The sequence below is a fragment of the Pogoniulus pusillus genome, chromosome 3 (assembly GCF_015220805.1).
Source record: "Pogoniulus pusillus isolate bPogPus1 chromosome 3, bPogPus1.pri, whole genome shotgun sequence".
Taxonomy (NCBI): Eukaryota; Metazoa; Chordata; class Aves; order Piciformes; family Lybiidae; genus Pogoniulus; species Pogoniulus pusillus.
In genome coordinates, this window is record NC_087266.1 from 905,513 (window position 1) to 925,678 (window position 20,166).

The 20,166-nt window shown below is 52.0% G+C and overlaps 2 protein-coding genes across 13 annotated transcripts in view; one reads left to right on the top strand and one right to left on the bottom strand.

Annotated features, from left to right (window-relative positions):
- Positions 1 to 966: 966 nt before the first annotated feature.
- THAP12 (THAP domain containing 12) lies at positions 967 to 14,822 on the bottom strand. Of its 3 annotated transcripts, XM_064168468.1 has the most exons (5): positions 14,511 to 14,822; positions 8,868 to 8,988; positions 6,204 to 6,311; positions 4,071 to 4,107; positions 967 to 3,810 (listed from the first exon to the last, which is right to left on the bottom strand). In XM_064168468.1, exons 1-5 carry the CDS (start codon positions 14,597 to 14,599, stop codon positions 1,874 to 1,876), a joined length of 2,292 nt encoding a protein of 763 aa, XP_064024538.1. In that variant the 5' UTR covers positions 14,600 to 14,822; the 3' UTR covers positions 967 to 1,873. The 3 variants fall into 3 exon arrangements, 2 of the variants coding, with proteins under 2 accessions (XP_064024538.1, XP_064024546.1); XM_064168476.1 differs by lacking the exons at positions 4,071 to 4,107; positions 6,204 to 6,311; positions 8,868 to 8,988; positions 14,511 to 14,822 and adding an exon at positions 3,914 to 4,012; XR_010307860.1 differs by lacking the exons at positions 967 to 3,810; positions 4,071 to 4,107; positions 6,204 to 6,311; positions 8,868 to 8,988 and adding an exon at positions 9,455 to 9,808 and having other exon boundaries at positions 14,511 to 14,598.
- EMSY (EMSY transcriptional repressor, BRCA2 interacting) overlaps positions 14,206 to 20,166 on the top strand; it is a 55,736-nt gene continuing 49,775 nt past the window's right edge. For 7 of the 10 annotated variants that reach the window (XM_064168455.1, XM_064168390.1, XM_064168453.1 and 4 more), the window contains exon 1: positions 19,311 to 19,476. The gene's annotated coding sequence lies outside the window, so the exon portion shown is untranslated. Of the gene's footprint in view, positions 14,289 to 15,077; positions 15,099 to 15,176; positions 15,257 to 19,310; positions 19,477 to 20,166 lie in introns of those variants that run through there. The other 3 variants (XM_064168421.1, XM_064168398.1, XM_064168405.1) reach the window with 2 other exon arrangements.

A 20,166-nucleotide genomic window follows, 5' to 3' on the forward strand; every position in this document is an offset into this window, starting at 1 on the left:
CTGCAGGCTCACACTGACTGCACACGGCCACGCCTGCAGCTCAGGGCACTTCATAACCTGCTTTCAATCAAATAACTGCATCAAAACATCAAGAACTGCATTTGCCAGTCCCTAAAATCACTGTCCCTTGGGGCCTGATCCACTGCAGAGATTAAAGGAGAGCCGCACATGAGTTCTACACACGCATCGAGGTAGCGGCAAAAAGAACTTCACTTCTCAACAGGCAAATTTCATCTACTTGTGCCTGTTTCAGTTGGAACTTCCATGGTGAAAAGCTCTGTGGTTCGTGCTGCCTCAACATCATAGAATCAAGCAGGTGGGAAGAGAGCTCCAAGCTCAGCCAGCCCAACCTAGCACCCAGCCTTGCCCAACCAACCAGACCATGGCACTAAGTGCCCCAGCCAGGCTTGGCTGCAACACCTCCAGCCACGGCCACTCCACCACCTCCCTGGGCAGCCCATTCCAATGCCAATCACTCTCTCTGCCAGCAACTTCCTAACAACATCCAGCCTAGACCTGCCCTGCCACAGCTTCAGACTCTGTCCCCTTCTTCTCTTGCTGCTTGCCTGGCAGCAGAGCCCAACCCCACCTGGCTACAGCCTCCCTGCAGGCAGCTGCAGGCAGCAATGAGCTCTGCCCTGAGCCTCCTCTGCTGCAGGCTGCACCCTCCCAGCTCCCTCAGCCTCTCCTCACAGGGCTGTGCTCCAGGCCCCTCCCCAGCCTTGCTGCCCTGCTCCAAACACCTTCCAGCACCTCAACAGCTCTCTTCAACTCAGAAGCCCACAACTGGACACCTTAAAGGACCTCCAGCAGGACATCTTACTATGGTTTCCTGTGTCTTAGGGCAATGTGCAAACACAGCGGGGGAAAAGAAAAAAGAAGTTGCCACGACTAAAAGCTACCTCCCAAAGGAAGATTAAATTCTCTGGGAGGCGCAGCTTGACTAAGGAACTCAATGCCACATAAAAAAGCAATTCACATTTTATTTTCAATTGCAATAAACTGTACAAAAAAAAAAAAAAAAAAGAAGTTTCCTTCTTGCCAAAAGTAACAACAACATTTTCAGTCTTGTTTTATTCCTTCCTGGGGGAGCTCACAAATAAACAGACAATAAGATGCGTGGGTTTGGGTCAGAGTCAGGGTAGAACAAAGAGACCGAAACGTTTGTGCAACAAAGGTTAAGGTTCTTTGCATTTTTAGGAGTTTCAGTACTCCTGCCATGCCTCTTAAAAAGCCTGAAGGGAAAAAAAAAACAAACAAAACCCAACACAAAAGTTTTGTGTCTCACACAAAGGAATGTAAACAGCCACCGAGAGATTAAAAGAGGTTGACTCTTCCAACCAAACTGCAGACGTACCTCAATACCACTAAGGTCCACTTTACACCGAGCACAGGGAACGTGCAAGAGCTGAGCCCACTCTCCAAATGCCAATTCAATGAGACAGCCAGAGACTTCTGTCTTTCAACGAGAAGGAAGATCCCAAGGGACGCAGAACTGAAATGGATTGTCCTCTTGTGAAGCATTCTGAGGTCTGTTTCCCTTATCCTGACCCATCAGACGTACAAACCCAACGCTGCTTTTCCAAGATGCAGTAAAGTCAGGGAGCACCTCGCTAGGCTGATTGCACGCAGGAAGCACCGAGAGGGTGGGCTTCTGTACGGGCTTAGTTTTGTTTGCATGACACATTTAATGCAGACTAACCAAACCAATTTGGGTCACTGAAAGTACCTGCTTCTGTCCAAGACCTGAAATGGCAATACAACTGCAGTGACTTTTGAGATTTCAGGGTTCCCCCCCCCCCCATTCTCCTCAGTGCTGAAACTTAGCTAAGAAAAAGCTGTTCCAACAGCTTGGGTAGAGCTCAACAAAAACTTAAGCATTTTCTGTTACTTCTGAGTTGTTTGAGGGAATAAAGTCTTGAAATTCCACTTTATCTGGGTAGAGTTTAATGTAGGTGTCCACCATTAAATCCAAGTCATGTTTTATGTCAAAGTTTATGTTCAGCAAAGCCAGGTTGCTTGACCTTGACAGAGCAGAGGTGCTTCTGAGGTAAGCCTTTAAGCGCTTCCGCCCCATTTCATACTTTTCATTCTCCACCTTCATCACTGGCAGTATGCACAAGACCTTAAGCAGGGCATAAACATTAGGGAAAAACTTGATATCAGGCAAGTGAAGTACTTCGTAAATAGAAGCTGGAAGTTCAATGTCCTTCCCTCGATGTTTCCATTTGATTCTCCAACAGTGAAGCTCAGCTGAAAGCGTATCTGGATTGGGCAGGTCATTTTTGTACACGTCAGCATGATGTTCCTCAGACGTACTGAACTTGAGCTGCCCCATGACTGAGGGCACCAATGATAAGCACTTGAGAGCTTTTAAATGTTGTTCTGAGAATATATCTTTCAATTCTTGAATAATATGCTCCACTGTGGGGACACTAAGGATTTCCTTGTAGTAGTTTTCCGACGTTAAATCGGAGTCCAAGCTCCTTTGCTGCGCCCTGCGGAATTTTCCCGGGAGCTTAATTCTTACATCCAGTTTTGTGGCCAAATTTGTTGCTTCCTCGAACCAAAACTCATGGTAAACGTCAATGTTCTCCATCACTTCATTCAGAGAATGCAACACTGCTGTCAAGCTGCTAGCTGCAAAGAAGACATCGATTGTTTGCCCCTGGAGGTTTTTTCCAAATGCTCTTGTGAAAGACAGGACATTCTTCAGAATGACAATAGTGACAATGAAGTCAAAGTCTGTTAATGCACTCGAAAGTACAAAGGCTCGACCCACAATGAAGCTGCTCCACCTGACAGAGGAGTCACTGCTTACTGCATCCAAGCACAGAACCAGCGCTTGCACGAGGTCCACTAAAACCTCGAACGTATCGTGCCTCCCTGTCCACTGAGAACGGCAGATCTGCTTCAGCTCGTTCCCCTTCTCCTCGTTGTCCTGAAAAAGAGCAGAAATGGTGGTGTCCAGTTCTGCCAACAGCTGAGGAGCCTGCTGAAAGAGACAGCAAACTTCTTCCATCGTTCCCAGTGCAATGGAAACGCCAACCACAGGAACGGATTTTGCCAGCCAGACATTTAAGGCACACGAGGAGCACAGCGTATACACAGCTTGTGGGTACTTCTCCAGCAGTCTTGTGGCCACGACTTTCATTTTAGAAGCAAACCCACTAGAGACAATGTAGGCTTGACCTCGACAGTATTCCATGTTTAGACCCCATTCTTCAGTAATAGTTGTGTGGAACTTAACAGCTAAGATTTCAGGGTCAGCCTCATAGGGTAAAAACCCTACGAACTCTTCCCTTAGGTTATGAGAATCATCAACAAACCTCACCAACACCGGCAAATGCTCCTCTCCAGCTATGTCTACTGCTTCGTCGGTGACAAGAGAAAAGAAGTGCGAGTCTCTTACTTCTCTCAGTGTCTCTTCCCTAACACAGCTTTCACAGATCTCCAGCATCTGCTTCTGCTGAGTTTTCGAACAATACTCCAGATTGACTGCAGTCATCTCAAATCGTTTCCTCAGAACTTCGTCTCCAGCATTTATTCTGTATTCCAGCAGAGCCTGGAAGTTATCCGAAGTAAAAATACCCTCCGGAAGCTCATCCACATTATGGCCATCCAAGGGAATATTTTGTTTACCCATCAGGATCAAAATTTCAAACAAGGATTTAAGGTAATCTTTTTTCTCTCTTTCTTCCAGCGTTAAGGGAGCAGCTTTTTCCTCTTGTCCCTCCTCCAAGACAGTGTTTTGTTCATTGCTTGCATTCAGCCCTTGAGTTGCCTGTTCACATCCAAAACCTTCACCAACTAGAAAATGTGGAAAAAAACACACTGAGTGTCAACACAACTTGAATAAAACATAACATTTGCTTTCTCTTGCTCCCCCCCCACTACTTTTTATCTCACTTACTGAGAAGCATTTCAGACAGAGTTGAGACTGGCTGCTTGAATCAAGCAGAACTCAAATGTAAGTCGATATGTATCAGGAGGATGATTAAGTGTCCTGCATTACCTTGGCAGTCTTAGTAAACAAGGCTTTAATGAGCTCAATTATTTTGCCCACTTACTCTTTTGTTGCTTCAGCATTCTTATTTCATCTTCACTCTTAAAAAAAACAAAAACAAAACCACACTTATACTGATGACAACACCCAGCATGCTACCTTAAATTATTAAAACACTCCAAGACACAAATACTTCAGCTGAGACAGTAATATCTACCAAGAAAGGGCTAGGAGAGACAGACGCCTCTTAAATGCTGGAACAGGTTGCCCAAAGATGTGGTTGAAGCCCCACCCCTGGAGACACAGGTTAAACGTGATGGGACCCTGAGCAAACTGATCTACTAGGAGATGTCTCAGCCCAATGCTGGGGAGGTTGGATAAGATGACCTTTGAGGGTCCCTCCCAACCCGATGCATTCTGTGATTCTTTGGGCAGCTTGGTGTTGCCATGACCCCTATCTACTAACTACATAAGAACAGTTTGCTACTACTGCTAAAGTTTCCATTCCCATTCAGTTTGTTCAGCAACAGAAGAAAGGGACACAGCCTCAAGTTGTGCCAGGGGAGGTCTAGGCTGGATGTGAGAGGAAGTTCCTGGCAGAGAGAGTGATTGGCATTGGAATGGGCTGCCCAGGAAGGTGGTGGAGTTGCCCTGCCTGGAGGTGTTCAGGCAAAGCCTGGCTGGGGCACTTAGTGCCATGGTCTGGTTGGTTGGGCAGGGCTGGGTGCTAGGTTAGGCTGGCTGAGCTTGGAGGTCTCTTCCAACCTGCCTGAGCCTATGATTCTATAATTCCTCTTAAATATATTCCAGTAAAGAATTTAAGAGGCACTATCAGTAGACAGAACTGTCTTTAGCTCTATTCTTACTCAGTAAACAAACTCAAACTCTGAAAAAAAATATTTAAAATTTGTAATTTCCCAACAATTGTAATTGTCCAAATTTAGGAGCTGAATTCTTCTTAACTCAGAGACCCAGAGACTCTTTCTCTGTGCATGATAGAGGTATCAACAACACAAAAAAAAATCAGCTCTTGGTATTGGTTCCATACATGAATGACCTTCTCAGGACAAACCAAGCATGCATATAGGCCTCAAGCTGGGCCAGGAGAGGAGGTTCAGGCTGGATGTTAGGAGGAAGTTTTTGACAGAAAGAGTGATCGGCACTGGAATGGGCTGCCCAGGGAGGTGGTGGAGTCACTGTCCCTGGAGGTGTTCAAGACAAGACTGGATGAGGCACTTAGTGCCATGGTCTGGTGGATTGGCCAGGGCTGGGTGCTAGGTTGTACTGGATGATCTTGGAGCTCTCTTCCAACCTGGTTGATTCAATGCTTCTATGTCTCAACTGGTGCAGACTGCAGCAGTTAAATGGGTGAACTCAAGATCACAATCAGTATGAAGGAGAAATTTCAAGGTATAATGCATAAGATGTACTCAGCCCAGTGATAAGAAGCCAAAAGATGATGTGCACTTTCTTTGGAGCACTGTGCCCTGTTCTGGGCTCTCCAGTGCCAGAGAGACAAAAGAAGTACTGGAGAAAGCCAGCAAGCGCTACAAGGATGAGAGGGCTGGAGGATCTCTCTGGGGAGGAAAGGCTGAGGGAAATGGAGCTGTTCAGCCTGGAGAAAACTGAGAGAGGATCTTCTCAATGCTTGCCAGTAGCTAAAGGGTGAAAAGTCAGGAGGTTGGGGCCAGACTCTTTCAAATGGTGCCTAGTGACAGGACAAGGGTCAATGGGCAGAAATTGGAAAAGAGGAAGTTTCATCTGAACATGAAGAAAAAAATTCTTTCCTGTGAGGGTCCTGGAGCACTGAAAAAGGCTTTCCAGACAGGTTGTGGAGTCTCTTTCTCTGGAGAGATTCCAAAACCTGTCCAGCTATTGTGATCCTGTGCAACCTTCTCTAAGCAATCCTGCTTTTAGCAAGGGAGTTGGATGAGATGAGCTCCAGAGGTCACTTCCAACCCCCATCATTCTGTGATTAGGAAGAAAGAATCAGCTCTGCTCACCACACTTCATTTTGCAGATTCTATCTACCAAGGAAAGTGTAAGTTGGAGTCAACACAAACATACTTCCAGTAGGCGGCAGAGAAAGGGCAACCACTCGAGTGATAAATATTAGTATTCAACGCTTCTGTAAGAGAGTTTGACATGAATTTACTTGTCTGTTTGCTCAGCTAATAGCTCTCCATGCAAAACTTACCAGCTCTTTTATCCTTTTCCTGTGCCTGCTGCGGGGGTTGTTCAGGTGACTCGTAAGGTCAAATATAGTTGGCACAGCATCATCCCGTAAAACCGTCCTGTAAGGGCTCTGTAAGATGACAAACATCTCGATTGGGGACTTTTAGGGAAGGACTTCTGAAGGAACTTCAGAATTTCAGATGCCATGCACCTATCCACCTGCCTTTTCCCTTTTTTTTTCAGTATTTTCACTTTCTGATATTTCAAAGCATCCATATTTTAGGGGAATCAACAGAACAATGAAGACAAGAAAAGAGATACTAAAGCAAACTCCCAATCCAAACTAGAAATGGCTTTTCCTCCCTGTGCTTTTATAGAATCATAAAATGTTTTGGGTTGGAAGGGACCTCATCTAACCCAATGTTCCCCACCTCCCAGCACTGAGCAGGGACATCTTTAACTAGATCAGGTTGCTCAGCACAACCTGACATTGAACATTTGTAACGATGGTGCAGGGACGTTCTTCTGCCCCTGTACTTGGCACTGGCCAGGCCACCCCTTGAGTGCTGTGTCCAGTTGTGGGCTCCTGAATTGCAGAGAGATGTTCAAGAGGTACTGGAAGCTGTTAAGGGAAGGGCAGCAAGGCTGGGGAGGGGCCTGGAGCACAGCCCTGTGAGGAGAGGCTGAGGGAGCTGGGGGTGTGCAGCCTGCAGCAGAGGAGGCTCAGGGCAGAGCTCATTGCTGCCTGCAGCTGCCTGCAGGGAGGCTGTAGCTAGGTGGGGTTGGGCTCTGCTGCCAGGCAAGCAGCAAGAGAAGAAGGGGACAGAGGCTGAAGCTGTGTCAGGGCTGGATGTGAGGAGGAAGTTGCTGGCAGAGAGAGTGATTGGCACTGGAATGGGCTGCCCAGGGAGGTGATGGAGTGGCCGTGGCTGGAGGTGTTGAAGCCAAGCCTGGCTGGGGCACTTAGTGCCATGGTCTGATTGGTTGGACAGGGCTGGATGAGCTTGGAAGTCTCTTCCAAGCTTCTTGATTCTATGGTTCCCACCTCTCTAGGAACCCTGGGCCAGTGTTTCACCACCCTTATAGAAAAAAAAAAAAATCTTCCTTATATCCAGTCTAAATTTTCTCTTTTAATTTAAAACCATCAACTCTTGTCCTGTCACATCAGGTCTTGTTAAAATGACAGCACACCACGTTCTTATAGGCCAACTTTTAAGTACTAGAATCCACAGTGAGGTCCTCCTAAGTCTTCACAAAGACCCCAGATGCACCAATTTTAATTGACTGCAATATTATGGCTCTTGACAAACGAACACTCTGGTTAGGAAAATGTTTGTGCACCAGAAAGGAAGGGATTTGGTACTGCTGTGCTTTGGTTGTTATCACTTTTATTAGAAACAATCAGATAAACCTTTTTGTTTGAGATAGTCTTCAACTGCTTCTTTATGCAGGCTTATGAATTCCACAAAACTCTACAATGGAGGATCATATTGAAGGAGAATTCATCTGTCAGATGAGGAGGAAGAATGATGTAAATGTTTCTAGCAGGTGAGTGAAAAACATACGTATAATTTATATTTGGCCATACTGTAAGCTTCTGTTGTTCATGCTGGCTCATTTCCAGCAAGCAGAACTCTTTAACTGGTGATGCTTACTCCTGTCATGAGACTGAAGTGTATTTTAAACAACCTATGTTTTATAAGTTACATTTCAGGTGCAGAATGACTTCCAAACCCCCTCTGTTTGTCTCTGGAACGCTGGCTAATAGGAGACCCTGCCATGTGTGATACCTCAGGAGCTAAGCCTGCCCTGTATATTTTAATTATCCTTTGTAACTGAAGGAATAACTTTGCCTATGTATCAAAGGGAAATTCAGCCTAGAAATTAAAACTCCATACAAAGCCCTGTGTCCATCAGCTCAAGAGAGACAGGGGTCTGCTGAAGGATGAGTGGGGGACTTGACCATCTCAGTTGTGAAGAGAGATTGAGAGTCCTTGGGATGTTTAGTCCGGAGAAGGCTGAGAGAAGATCTGATCAATGTCTATCAATATCTGTAGGGTGAGTGTCAAGTGGAGGGGGGCAAACTCTTTTGGGTGGTGCACAGCAATAAGACAAGGAGCAATGGATCCAAACTTGAACAGAGAAGGTTTCAGCTCAACGGGAACAGAGACTTCTTCACAGTGAGGGTGCCAGAGCCCTGGCACAGGCTGCCCAGAGAGGTTGTGGACTCTCCTTCTCTGGAGACTTTCCAAACCTGCCCGGATGTGTTCCTGTGTGAACTACCCTAGGGGATCCTGCCATGGTAGGGAGGTTGGACTGGATGATCTCTGGAGGTCCCTTCCAACCTCTAAAGTTCTGTGATTCCCACTGCTCTGTAAGCTGTTAAAAACAAGGTTAGCTTGAGAATTGTTTTGCATAAGTGAGGAACTGCAGTGAGTGCTCCACAGATTCAGACAGCAGGAGCAGGTCTGCTTTTGTCATCCCCAACTGCTCATTTCCACCTTACCCATCGTGCCGACACCTGCAGGTTCTGTGTCCTGGACCATGACAATGATCTCACTTATGACTGAGAGAGAAATTTTCCCAGAGACCAGTTACCCAGCAGATCAAAGGTGAAAAGGCAGCACTCTGCTGGAAAAGGTCAGTCACATTTTGCAAGATGGAATAACCAAAAGCTTGTACTTACACTTCTACATATCATAGAAGTCTCAAAGTGTTTAGCACACAGTCTGTAATGCTTGTTGAGCTGATCTGGAGTTTTACCTTCCAAGTCTGCCCTTCGACAGTTCTCTACCCATCTTTGACATCTGCATGAAAGCAAAAGAATTAGCTAGCCAAAAGATGAAGCAAAGTCCCCTCCAGTTTCAAAGTGCCCTGAGCACTGCCCTTTATACAAGACTACAGAAAGCTGCAATGTAGCACAAATCACTATTGTATTTTCCCCCTTTTGCCCACCCACTTCACACTCAAGAATCAATTCCATCCTATATATCCTGGCCTTCATCTCACACAGGCACACCAGACTATAAACACAGCTGCTCATGAAGCCAGACCATTTTGCTCTTAAGCATTTACCCTTGAATAGTTAAAAAAGAGATGTGCTTATTGACTCAAGCCATAAAACATTTAAAGGAAGCTATTCAGAGCTGTCTTCTCCACCTCCCTCCACAGCAGTGCATTTTTCTTATTTACTGTGGTCACTGGGGAAGTTAGGGTGTGGAAAAAGGAAACAATACAAACAAAAGAGAAAAGGAACCATTCTACAGACAGTGCTCACATGCCCAAAGTAAGTTTCCATTAGATGCAGATTTTTACAACGTTTACTTCTGCTTTGGATAATTTCTCTGAGCTAAAACACAAAGCTGATGGCTTGGTGTGAGTTAGAACAGAAGCAATTCTGCTCAGTGATTTGACTTCTCAGCTCAGTCTCTGCTCAGCGAGGGCACTTTGTGAACTCCAGGACATGACTGCACAGGCAGAGTCTGCTTCTAGCAGTGAGAAGCTGATGGGGAGAGTTACTGCCAAGGGCTGGGCTGCAGAAAGGCTCTGGCTTAGACTTGCTTCTACGGAGACCAAGGTCACTGCTAAACCTTGTGCATCACATAGGGCTGCAGTAAGAAGTGGCACCTGTAGGGAGAAACAGACAGAAGAGATGACCCTAAACTGACAAATAAGGGAGTCCATCCCATGGATGTCATCTTCAGAATAAACCTGAGGGATCACCAGAGTCAAGCCTTTTCTTCAATGTCCAGTGCCTAAGGACTCTGTTCTGCCTCCAATCACAGCCCATGTGTTCCTGTATCCAGTTCCAAAATCCAGAGTCTGACTCTGGTACCCATCTGACACCCAGTTCACTCTAGGACTTGCCCAGTGCCTGCGCAGAGTTTCACTGGTGACAGTAACACAGTTGCCATCAGGAGGCTGGTTTCATTATTTGCTTGTATCCATTTCATTTTACTGCTATTACTTTCATTAAAGCTGGTTTAGTTCCTTTCCCAACCCCATCAGCCTCTCTCCCTTACTCCCTTTCTCATCTCCTTGGGGAATGCAGAAGGGTTCATAGAGAGCGCTTAGTGGCCTGCCCAGCCCCAACCCTTGACAGCCACAGAAACATTTCCCTTACTAACAGTCCTCTTTTTAGATCTGCCAGATGCTGCTTCCTCTGACAAGTACAACACTTGCAGTAATTGATGCAGACGCATTCAGCAGGTTCTATTTCGCCCAGTGGGGTCTTTGCAGTCACTTCCTTACTATGAATTTCTGAGCAAAAACATGCCTGGACCATGCCTGCAGAGTGACTCCAGAAAAACTCACCTGCTATCTCACTGTGCAATGAAAGTCTATAAATAAATCAACAAGACTCCAGCAGCTATGGCTACACCTGGATTTAAAAGTTGTTGTTGTTGTTGTTTTTCAAGTAACTCTTTCCTGTAAAACCAGCACTGCTTCAAAGGACTGTTTTAGTGCACCTGCTTGCAACCCATAGTACCACAGTACTGTGTGCAGTTTGGGGGCCTCGCTACAAGGTCATGGAGGTGCTGAGGAAGGTTCAGAGAAAGGCAGCAAAGCTGGTTAAAGGTCTGGAGAGGAGCGGCTGAGGGAACTGAGGGTAGCCAGCTCTACAAAAATGAGGCCGAGGAGGGACCTCACTGCCCTCTACAAGTCACTGAAAGGAGGCTGCAGTGAGGTGGGTGTGGGTCTCTTCTATTAACACGAGAATGGGGTGAGAGGAAACGCCCTCAAGTTGCACTGGAGGAAGTCTAGGTTGGACATCAGAAGACATTTCTTCACTGAAGGGCTTCTCAAACACTGGAGTAGGCTCCCCAGGGAGCTGGTTGAATCCCTATCCCTGGAGGAATTGAAAAGAGGTAGAGATGTGGTGCTGAGGGACATGGCAGAGTACAGCAGTGGTTGGACCGTGTGGAAAATATCCATTCTCAACATCTTTCAGAAGAGCATTTCTAGCCTGAAGGCAGTGAACTGTCCCATAGGGATTTTACACTACTTGGCATCACTCAGATTTTACAGTATGGACTCCTGACACATTAAGATCGAAGTTCAGACAGCACCACAGAATGGTGGGATTGGAAGGGTCCTCCAGGGGTCATCCAGTCCAACCTCCCTGCTAGAGCAGGGTCACTTTAAGCAGACTGCATAGGATCAAGCCTACATGCACACTGAATCTCTCCAGAGAAGGAGATTCCACAACCCCTCTGGGCAATCTGGTCCAGTGCTCCATCACTCTTCAAAGTAAAGAAGTTCTTCCACATATTTAGGTGAAAATCTCTTCAGTTCTGCACAAACTGTGATCATTCTTATGACTGTGTGAGAACCTGCAGGCTCCAAAGTCTGAGAGTGGGAAGAGGCAACACCAAGAAGTGAGTCATACAAACGAAAGTTTAGGAGTAGGCAACAAACTGTTTGGATTTCAGTCTTCATTTAAAGCATAAATGTGTGTCACATGGATTTGTACTGCAAATCCTTGCCTATGTGGGCATCAGGAAGAGGTCTGGTTATCCCAGCATGAACACAAGGCCTTCAGCCAGGACAATTTTGCTGACAGACCAGAAAAGGCAGCCCTAAGTAGCAGCTACTACCTAGGGGAGCTTTTTAATACACACTCTTTTAAAAATCACTTAGAGAAGAGTGCTCTGTTAGAATGAACTACAGATCCAAAATACCCAGAGGCACTGAAATTCTCCACAGAATCAGCTCAAGCAGCTTCAAGGGAGGGAGTATCACATGTCAGACACTGAGAATTTCAGCCTCAATTACCTGCTCGTATCAGAGATAACTGATACGAAAGATGAGGGGCGAGCAACTGATGCCATTTACCTGGCCCTGAGCAAGGCCTTTGACACTGTCCCCTTTGACACTGGTCTCCAAGCTGGTGACACATGGGTTTGATGGGTGGACCAATGGATGGATAAAGAACTGGCTTGATGGCTGCACCCAAAGAGGGGCTGTCAACAGGTCCATGTCCAAGTGGAGGCCAGTGACAAGCAGAGTCCCTCAGAGATCAGTCCAGCAGTGTGCACTTGCAGCCCAGAAAGCCAAGCAGAGCCTGGGCTGCAGCAGCAGAAGTGTGGCCAGCAGGGCCAGGGAGGGGATTCTCCCCCTCTACTCTGCTCTGCTGAGACCCCACCTGGAGTCCTGCATCCAGCTCTGGAGCCCCTGGGACAAGAGGGCTGTGGAGATGCTGGAGTGTGTCCAGAGCAGGGCCAGGAGGATGCTCAGAGGGCTGCAGCAGCTCTGCTGTGAGCACAGCCTGAAAGAGTTGGGGCTGTGCAGGCTGGAGCAGAGGAGGTTCCCAGGGGACCTTCTTGTGGCCTTCCAGCATCTGAAGGGGGCTACAAAAAAGCTGGGGAGGGACTTTGGAGGGTGTGAAGGAGTGTCAGGAGTGGGGGGAATGGAGCAAAGGTGGAGGTGGGGAGAGTGAGGCTGGAGGTGAGGAGGAAGTTGCTGAGCAGGAGAGTGGTGAGAGGCTGGACTGGGTTGCCCAGGGAGGTGGTTGAGGCCCCATGGCTGGAGGTGTTTGAGGCCAGGCTGGCTGAGGCTGTGTGCAGCCTGCTCTAGGGTAGGGTGTCCCTGGGCATGGCAGGGGGGTTGGGACTGGCTGATCATTGTGGTCCCTTCCAGTCCTGGCTGATTCTATGATACTGCTGTGGTGTCTGTGTACCTTCCAAAGTTCGAGTCAGGTCATGGCTTCATGAGCATTACCTAGATTTTATAGTGATCTTCTACATGGAGGCTGCCAGCTCGTTTAAGTGCATGAGTTATTATTCATGGCATTTCTCACCACCTCTCACTCACACACTTCTCTCTCTAGCAGTGCACCCCTGCTTTTCACCACCGACAACTAGAATATCCCATCACTTCTGCTGCTGCTCTTGCTTCACCAGCAGCACCCTTGGCACCCAACGACAGCTGTCACATCAGCATCCTATGTGCCAGACACACACTTCCTTGTCCAGCACCACATCACCTCAGCACACACAGCACAACTGACAGATTTCCACCATCTGAGCCAGTGCTGGGCCTGCATCCTGCATGGACTCCCCTGCCTCAGCCCACAGCTCCGGCACCCCTCCAGCTGCTCCACACATCTAACAGCCATGCATCCCCTCACTGCTCCACACTCCTAACAAAGAGGTGTCCCTTCCACGTTCCTTCGGGGCAGGTCTAGGCTGGATGTTGTTAGGAAGTTGTTGCCAGAGAGAGTGATTGGCATTGGAATGGGCTGCCCAGGGAGGTGGTGGAGTGGCTGTGGCTGGAGGTGTTGCAGCCAAGCCTGGCTGGGGCACTTAGTGCCATGGTCTGGTTGGTTGGGCAGGGCTGGGTGCTAGGTTGGACTGGAGGAGCTTGGAGCTCTCTTCCAACCTGGCTGATTTTGAGATTCTCACAGCCAGGCAGGCTCCCAGCCCTGTACACACTTCACAGACAGACAGACCTCTCACTCCCCTCACAATCAGGCAGCTCCTCAGCCCCTCATTCCCCTCACACCTTCCCATGCCCCTAATGATCAGGCAAGTCTCTCATACCCTCAGACACCCTCCTGTCTGCTGCTGCTCACAGCCAGGCAGGCACTCATTCGTTCAGCCTGCCGTGCCGCTCAGAGGCAGCCCCCACGTCCCTCAAGATCCAGGCAGCCCTGATATTCTCAGGCGTGTCCCCTCGAGCAGGCAGCCGCTCAAAGCCTCCCACTCCCCTCACAGCCAGGCACCCCCTCACTGCCTCCCAATCCTCTCACAACCCGAGCGCCCCTCACTGCCTGCCTCCCTCCCACTCCTCACAGCCATACAGCCCCTCACTCGCCATCCCCCGGAGCGGCCCCGCCGTCCGTCGCACCGCACACCCGAGCCCCTTCCCTGTCCCCCGAGGGCCGCGGCGGCGGCGCATGCGCAGCTGTTCGCCGCCTCCCCGCCGCAGCCGGAGGGTCCCGCCGAGCCCCGCCCACCGGCGCACAGCGCGGGCGGCCTCCGCCGGGAGCCGCAGCTCCGAGCGGCCTCCGCCAGAGAGCCGGCAGCTCCGGCGGCCGCGGGCCCTGCGCGGCACGCTGCCTGCCCCGGCCCGCCGCCGGCCCTCAGCGTGGCGGCTCCCCGCCCAGGTGAGGAGGCGCGGAGACGGGTTATACTGGGGACGGGGAGGGAGGCGCCTTCCCACCGGGGTGTCTGCTTCAGGCACAGCGTCAGCCTGCGGGCCGGCGGGGCTGGAGAGGCCTGAGGGGAGAAGCGACCGCACCGCCCCCCTCCCTGCCATTACTTCCCCCCTGCCGCCCCTCCGCTGCCTTCCTTGAGGCGGCGTCGGCAGTGCCCGGCTTGGCTCTCACCTGACCGGGTCCCGGGGGAAACGGAAGAAGGCCAGATCGGACTGGGTGCTCTTGCAGGTGCAGTTGGGAGCCGCACAGAAGTTCGGCATGGTCCCCCGGGCGGACGCCGCTGCCCCTTTAAATTCGCGGGCCGGAGGGAGGGGGGGGGGGGTGGGGGGGTGTATGTGGGGTGGTGGAGGAGGAGGAGGACGGGGGGCGGGACGGGGGGGTAGGGCGGTGGGGGGGGAAGCGGCTCTACACTGCTGTGAGCGGCCGGGAGGATTCACCGCCAGCCTCCGCCGGGGCCAGAGCCGCCTCCTTCCCGCCGTGCCCCGCGCCGGCCGCCGGCGGGCCCTGCGCATGCGCCCGCTCCGCTCCGCGCCGCCGGGGGCAGGGCCCGGATGGACGGGGCGCGCGCGCCGGGGGCGCCTGCGCGGAGCCAGAGGAGACGCCGGGGCGCGTGCGCGGAGCGGGAGCGCGAGGGGGCACCGTGCGCGTGCGCGGAGCTGCGCCGGGGGCGCCGTGCGGCGGGGGGCGGTGAGCGCCGTGCGGCGGGGGGCGGTGAGCGCCGTGCGGCGGGGGGCGGTGAGCGCCGTGCGGCGGGGGGCGGTGAGCGCCCTCACCCCGGCGGTGAGCGCAGGGAGCGCCTAACCTCCGCCTCTTCTTTCCTGCCGTTGTGCTGCTTAGGAGGATGAGCCTCTACAGCCGGCATGGGTCATGAGCGAGTGACTGCATCCTGTGCGGAGCCGTGGGTAAACCTGGCACAGGTAACATCGCTTAGCAGGAAAGGAGCAGGCAGCATAACAGTGGAGAGTTGGAACAAGGAAAAGACTTATTGAGCAAGTTAGGATGACAGAAAGTGGCCGCAAGTTGCACCGGGAGAGGTTTAGGTTAGATATTAGAAGAAACTTCATCACTGAAAGGGTTTTCAAACACTGGAGTAGGCTGCCCAGGGAGGGGGTTGAATCCTGTGAGGGTTTAGCTGTTACCCGCCCCCCTCCCTCTTAGGCAATCACCCAGACGCGCTGGAAACTAAGGAATGAAGCTTTGTGTTCACAGCTTAGCACAATATACAAGCAGATACTTATATACTGGCATTGGAATGGGCTGCCCAGGGAGGTGGTGGAGTCGCTGTCCCTAGAGGTGTTCAAGCAAAGCCTGGATGAGGCACTTAGTGCCATGTTCTGGTTGGTTGGGCAGGGCTGGGTGCTAGGTTGGACTGGCTGAGCTTGGAGGTCTCTTCCAACCTGGTTGATTCTATGATTCTATGAAATATACAAGTTAAAAGTGACACAGAAACACAGCAGTCCTCCAGAAACCAGAGTGCCCAGCAGGGGCTCCCAACCACCGTTCCACCTCCTTTCCAACTTGTGATCTTATCAAGCAGAGTGGATTTCTTACCTCTTTTCTCAACTGCTGTCAAGCTGCTACAAATAATCCATTTCTTTCTTCCTTGATTTTCTAATTGTACTTGGGAAATTAGCAGTGTGAAGCTCTAGGCTGCTGCAAATCAACTGTTTATGGCATGGAGGGAGCAGCTGCAGTAGCTGTGTGTGGTTCCCTTCTAGCACCAGGCACTGATTTGCATCTCTCCTACCTGGGGAAGGCTGCTCTGAAGAAAAGGGATTCTTTTGGTGTCTGAATCAGCCAGGCTGGGAGTGGACCTGCAGTTAATAACCCAGCAAGAACTGCACTGAGGGCTGAGAAGTGCAGCTGTGTCCTGCTGATCTGGGTTGCATACAAATCACTTTGTCCGTGTGAAATGTGCTGCTTCTCCCTTGGGCCATCTCACTGCTGATGCTTCCACAGCTCCAGCTCCTTGTCCTTCCCTTTCCGTTGTCTTCAGGGATAGAAGGGAACATGGTGAGGCATAGATTAGTGCCCAGAAAGATTAATTGCCTAAACCACCACCTGCAGTTGAGGAGAATCATTTTTAGAATCATAGAGTCATGGAATGGTTTAGGTTGGAAGGGACCTCAAGGATCAGCCAGTTCCAAGCCCCATGCCATGGGCAGGGACACCCTACTCTGGATCAGGCTGGCCAGCCTCATCCAGCCTGGCCTTAAGAACATCTACTCTGCCCTGCTGAGACCTCATCTTGAGCACTGCCTTCAGTTTTGGGCTCCCCAGTTGCAGAGGCACAGGGGTCTGCTGGAGAGAGTCCAGCGGAGGGCTATGAGGATGATGAGGGGACTGGAGGGCACTGCCTGGTGAGGAGAGGCTGAGGGCCCTGGGGCTGCTTAGTCTGGAGAAGAGAAGACTGAGAGGGGATTGAATCAATGTCTGTAACTATCTGAGGGCTGGGGGTCAGGGGGGGACAGGCTCTGCTCACTGCTCCCTGGCATAGGACAAGCAGCGATGGATGGAAGCTGCAGCAAAAGAAGCTCCAGCTCAACACAAGGGAAGGGTCCCAGAGCTGCCCAGAAAGGTTGTGGAGTCTCCTTCTGTGGAGCCTTTCCAGGCCTGTCTGGATGTGTTCCTGTGTGCCCTGTGCTAGATTGTGTGGTCCTGCTCTGTCAGGGGAGTTGGACTGGATGCTCTCCTTGGGTCCCTTCCAACCCCTGACATCTGTGAGCCTGTGACCTCCAGGCATGAGGCTTCCACCACCTCCAGGCTTTCAGCACCCTCATGGTGAAGAACTTCTTCCTCACATCCAGTCTAAATCTCCCCATTTCCAGCTTTGTTCCATTCCACCCAGTCCAGTCACTACCTGACAGCCTAAAAAGCCACTTAAGATACCAAAAGGTCACAGTAAGATCACCTGGGAGCCTTCTCTCCAAACTGCACAGCCCCAACTGCCTCAGTCTCTCCTTACAGCAGAGCAGCTCCATCCCTCTGCTCATCCTCGTGGCCCTTCTCTGGACATGTTCCAGATGCATTCTTCTCTCTCCTGCAAAATAAAACCAGACTATTGCAAGCTACTTCCACCTTGTGCTTTGGGTTTTTACTGTTTTACACTGTTGAGCCTTGCTTCCTTAGGAACCAGTGATGAAATGTTGCTGCTGCCCATAAGTTTCTCTGCTGCTTTGCTTTCTGAACCGTCAGGAAGTGCTCTGCAGGTTTGGAACTTCCTGAACTGATGACTCAGGATGTAAATAAATAAATAAATAACGAAGGAAGTGATTAACATCCTGGAAGGCAACAAAGGCTAGAAAAGCTGCTAGCAATATTTTCACATTCTGCATTTTGCTCCTTTGCTCACCTGTTGGAGGGTAGCAGAGCCCTGCAGAGGGACCTGGCCAGGCTGGATGAGTGGGCAGAGGCCAAGGGGATGAGACTGAACAAGGCCAAGTGCAGGGTTCTGCACTTTGGCCACAACAACCCCAAGCAGCACTGCAGGCTGGGACCAGGGTGGCTGAGAGCAGTCAGGCAGAGAGGGAGCTGGGGGTGCTGGGAGAGAGGAGCTGAAGCTGAGGCAGCAGTGCCCAGGTGGGCAGCAGAGCCAATGGCATCCTGGGCTGGCTCAGGAGCAGTGTGGCTGAGGGCTGGGGGTCAGGAGGGGGGGACAGGGTCTGCTCACTGCTCCCTGGCATAGGACAAGCAGCAATGGATGGAAGCTGCAGCACAGGAGGTTCCAGCTCAGCACAAGGGGGAACCTCTTGCCTGGAAGGGTCCCAGAGCCCTGGCACAGGCTGCCCAGAGAGGTTGTGGAGTCTCCTTCTCTGGAGCCTTTCCAGGCCTGTCTGCATGTGTTCTGTGTGCTCTGAGCTGGATTGTGTGGTCCTGCTGTGGCAGGGGGACTGGACTGGAAGCTCTCCTTGAGTCCCTTCCAGCCCCTGACATCTGTGAGCCTGTGATTTATTCTTTACTTTGTCACTGTAACATGCAGCAGCCACAGCCTGGAGCTTTTAAGATTCACCGAGACCTTTTCTATTTCTTATCTCAGGACTTTTAAAGATATAAATGTCTGTGTTTCTGGGAAGTACGAAGATAAGGAAAGTTATAATTGCTGTAATACATAAAATAGGTGCCGGGCCCAGGAAATCAGGGTGTTGGTCTCTTCTGCCAGGCACCTAGGGACAGAAGGGGACACAGCCTCAAGCCGTGGCAGAGGTGGTCTAAGGTGGATGTGAGGAGGAAGTTGCTGGCAGAGAGTGATTGGCACTGGAATGGGCTGCCCAGGGAGGTGGTGGAGTGGCTGTGGCTGGAGGTGTTGCAGCCAAGCCTGGCTGGGGCACTTAGTGCCATGTTCTGGTTGGTTGGGCAGGGCTGGGTGCTAGGTTGGGCTGGCTGAGCTGGGAGCTCTCTTCCAGCCTGGTCGATTCTGTGATGGTGTTGGGATGTGATGGTTGCTCTGCTCAGTGACTCGCTGCAGTACGGAGCGAAACTACCCAGCAGCAGTTTCACGCTGCGGATGTAATGACCTTATTGTTTGCACAGAAGCGCCGCTGACTACGTCCCTACCCTGCACGGCTTGCAGCCAGTGCTCGTTTGAAGTCAGAGTGCTGCAATCGGCCAAATGACAGTGCTGCGGATGCCAACCACGCCAGAATCCTTTGCCAGATGCGGTGTTACTGCCTAAAGTTTAGGGGCACGCAACATACATTTAAACGCACCGCTTCCACGGCTGGACCAAGGCGGGCGGGACGCGCGCGAGGTGTTTTGTCCTCTCTCGCTGCCCGTAGGCGGCGGGCCCGCCATGGCGGGGCGAGCCGCCGCTGCGTCCCCATGGCGTCGGCAGAGGCCGCGGGGACTACAGCTCCCGGAGCGCCGTGCTCGGCCGCCATGCGCCTCGCTGCCGCCTCGGCACTGCCTTTCTTCGCCTCGGCACTGCCTTCTCTCTGCCTTCCTCCGCCTCGCCGCTCGCCGGCCGTGAGGAGCGGGACTGCAGCTCCCGGCGTGCTCCGCGGCGCGCGCGCAGCCGGCGCGCTGCCATCTTGGCCCGGGGAGCGCTGCCGCCGCCGAACGGAGCCGGAGCGGCGCCGGAGCGGGGGGATCGGGGCTTGCCGCCGAGGAGCTCTTCCATGTGCCAGGCGCAGCCGGGCAGGTGGGTGCCGTGCCCCGGTAGAGCCGTCGCGCCTCTCTGTGTTGCCCAGGGCGCTCTCCCTCGGGCAGAGGCTCAGCTCCGCTGCTCCCGGCGCCGGGGACCCGCCGCCTCTTCACGGGCCCGCGCCCGCGGCAGCTCTCTGTCCGGCGCTGCAAGCTGCCGCCGCTGCTCCTCCGCCCTGCGCGGGTAAGCAGCGGCCACCACCCGCTCGCTCGCTCGCTCCCTCCCTCCCTCCTGCCGGCGGGGGCCCCGGGGATGGTTACCCCCGAACCTGTCGGGGATCGAGCGTCGTCGGATCCCGCCAGTCCCTCACAGAGGGCCTTGGAGGCCCCGAGAAGGGCGGGCGGGCAGTTCCCGGGTGGTGGCTGCCTCCGGGCGCCTTTGTAGGAGGTCCTCCCTGCAGCCCCGCGCTGGAAGGTGCGACGGCGCCGGGGCTTTTGTTCCCGGTGTCCACCCCCACCCCTCCTGCGCTGTGTCCTTCTCTGCCCGGCGAGCGCAGCGCGGCGCGGCCGCGGGCCGGCCCAGGCCGGCTCGACCCGCTCCGCTCATCTCCGGCTCATCTCCGGCTCATCTCCGGCTCATCTCCGGCTCATCTCCGGCTCATCTCCGGCTCCTCTCTTTCGCTTCGTTTCCCCGTTGCACCGGGGAGAGGCATCTCTCTTCCCCGCCGCCCCCGGGATCTCTGCGAAG

What these genes read in the sequence shown, in the direction of transcription:
- THAP12 (XM_064168468.1), bottom strand. Translation starts at nt 14,599, where the DNA reads ATGCCGAACTTCTGTGCGGCTCCCAACTGCACCTGCAAGAGCACCCAG. An exon ending in TTCCCCCGGGACCCGGTCAG is followed by an intron (nt 8,989 to 14,510) that starts GTGAGAGCCAAG and finishes GCTTTCATGCAG; the next exon opens with ATGTCAAAGATGGGTAGAGA. An exon ending in AATGCTGAAGCAACAAAAGA is followed by an intron (nt 3,811 to 4,070) that starts GTAAGTGGGCAA and finishes CACATTTTCTAG; the next exon opens with TTGGTGAAGGTTTTGGATGT.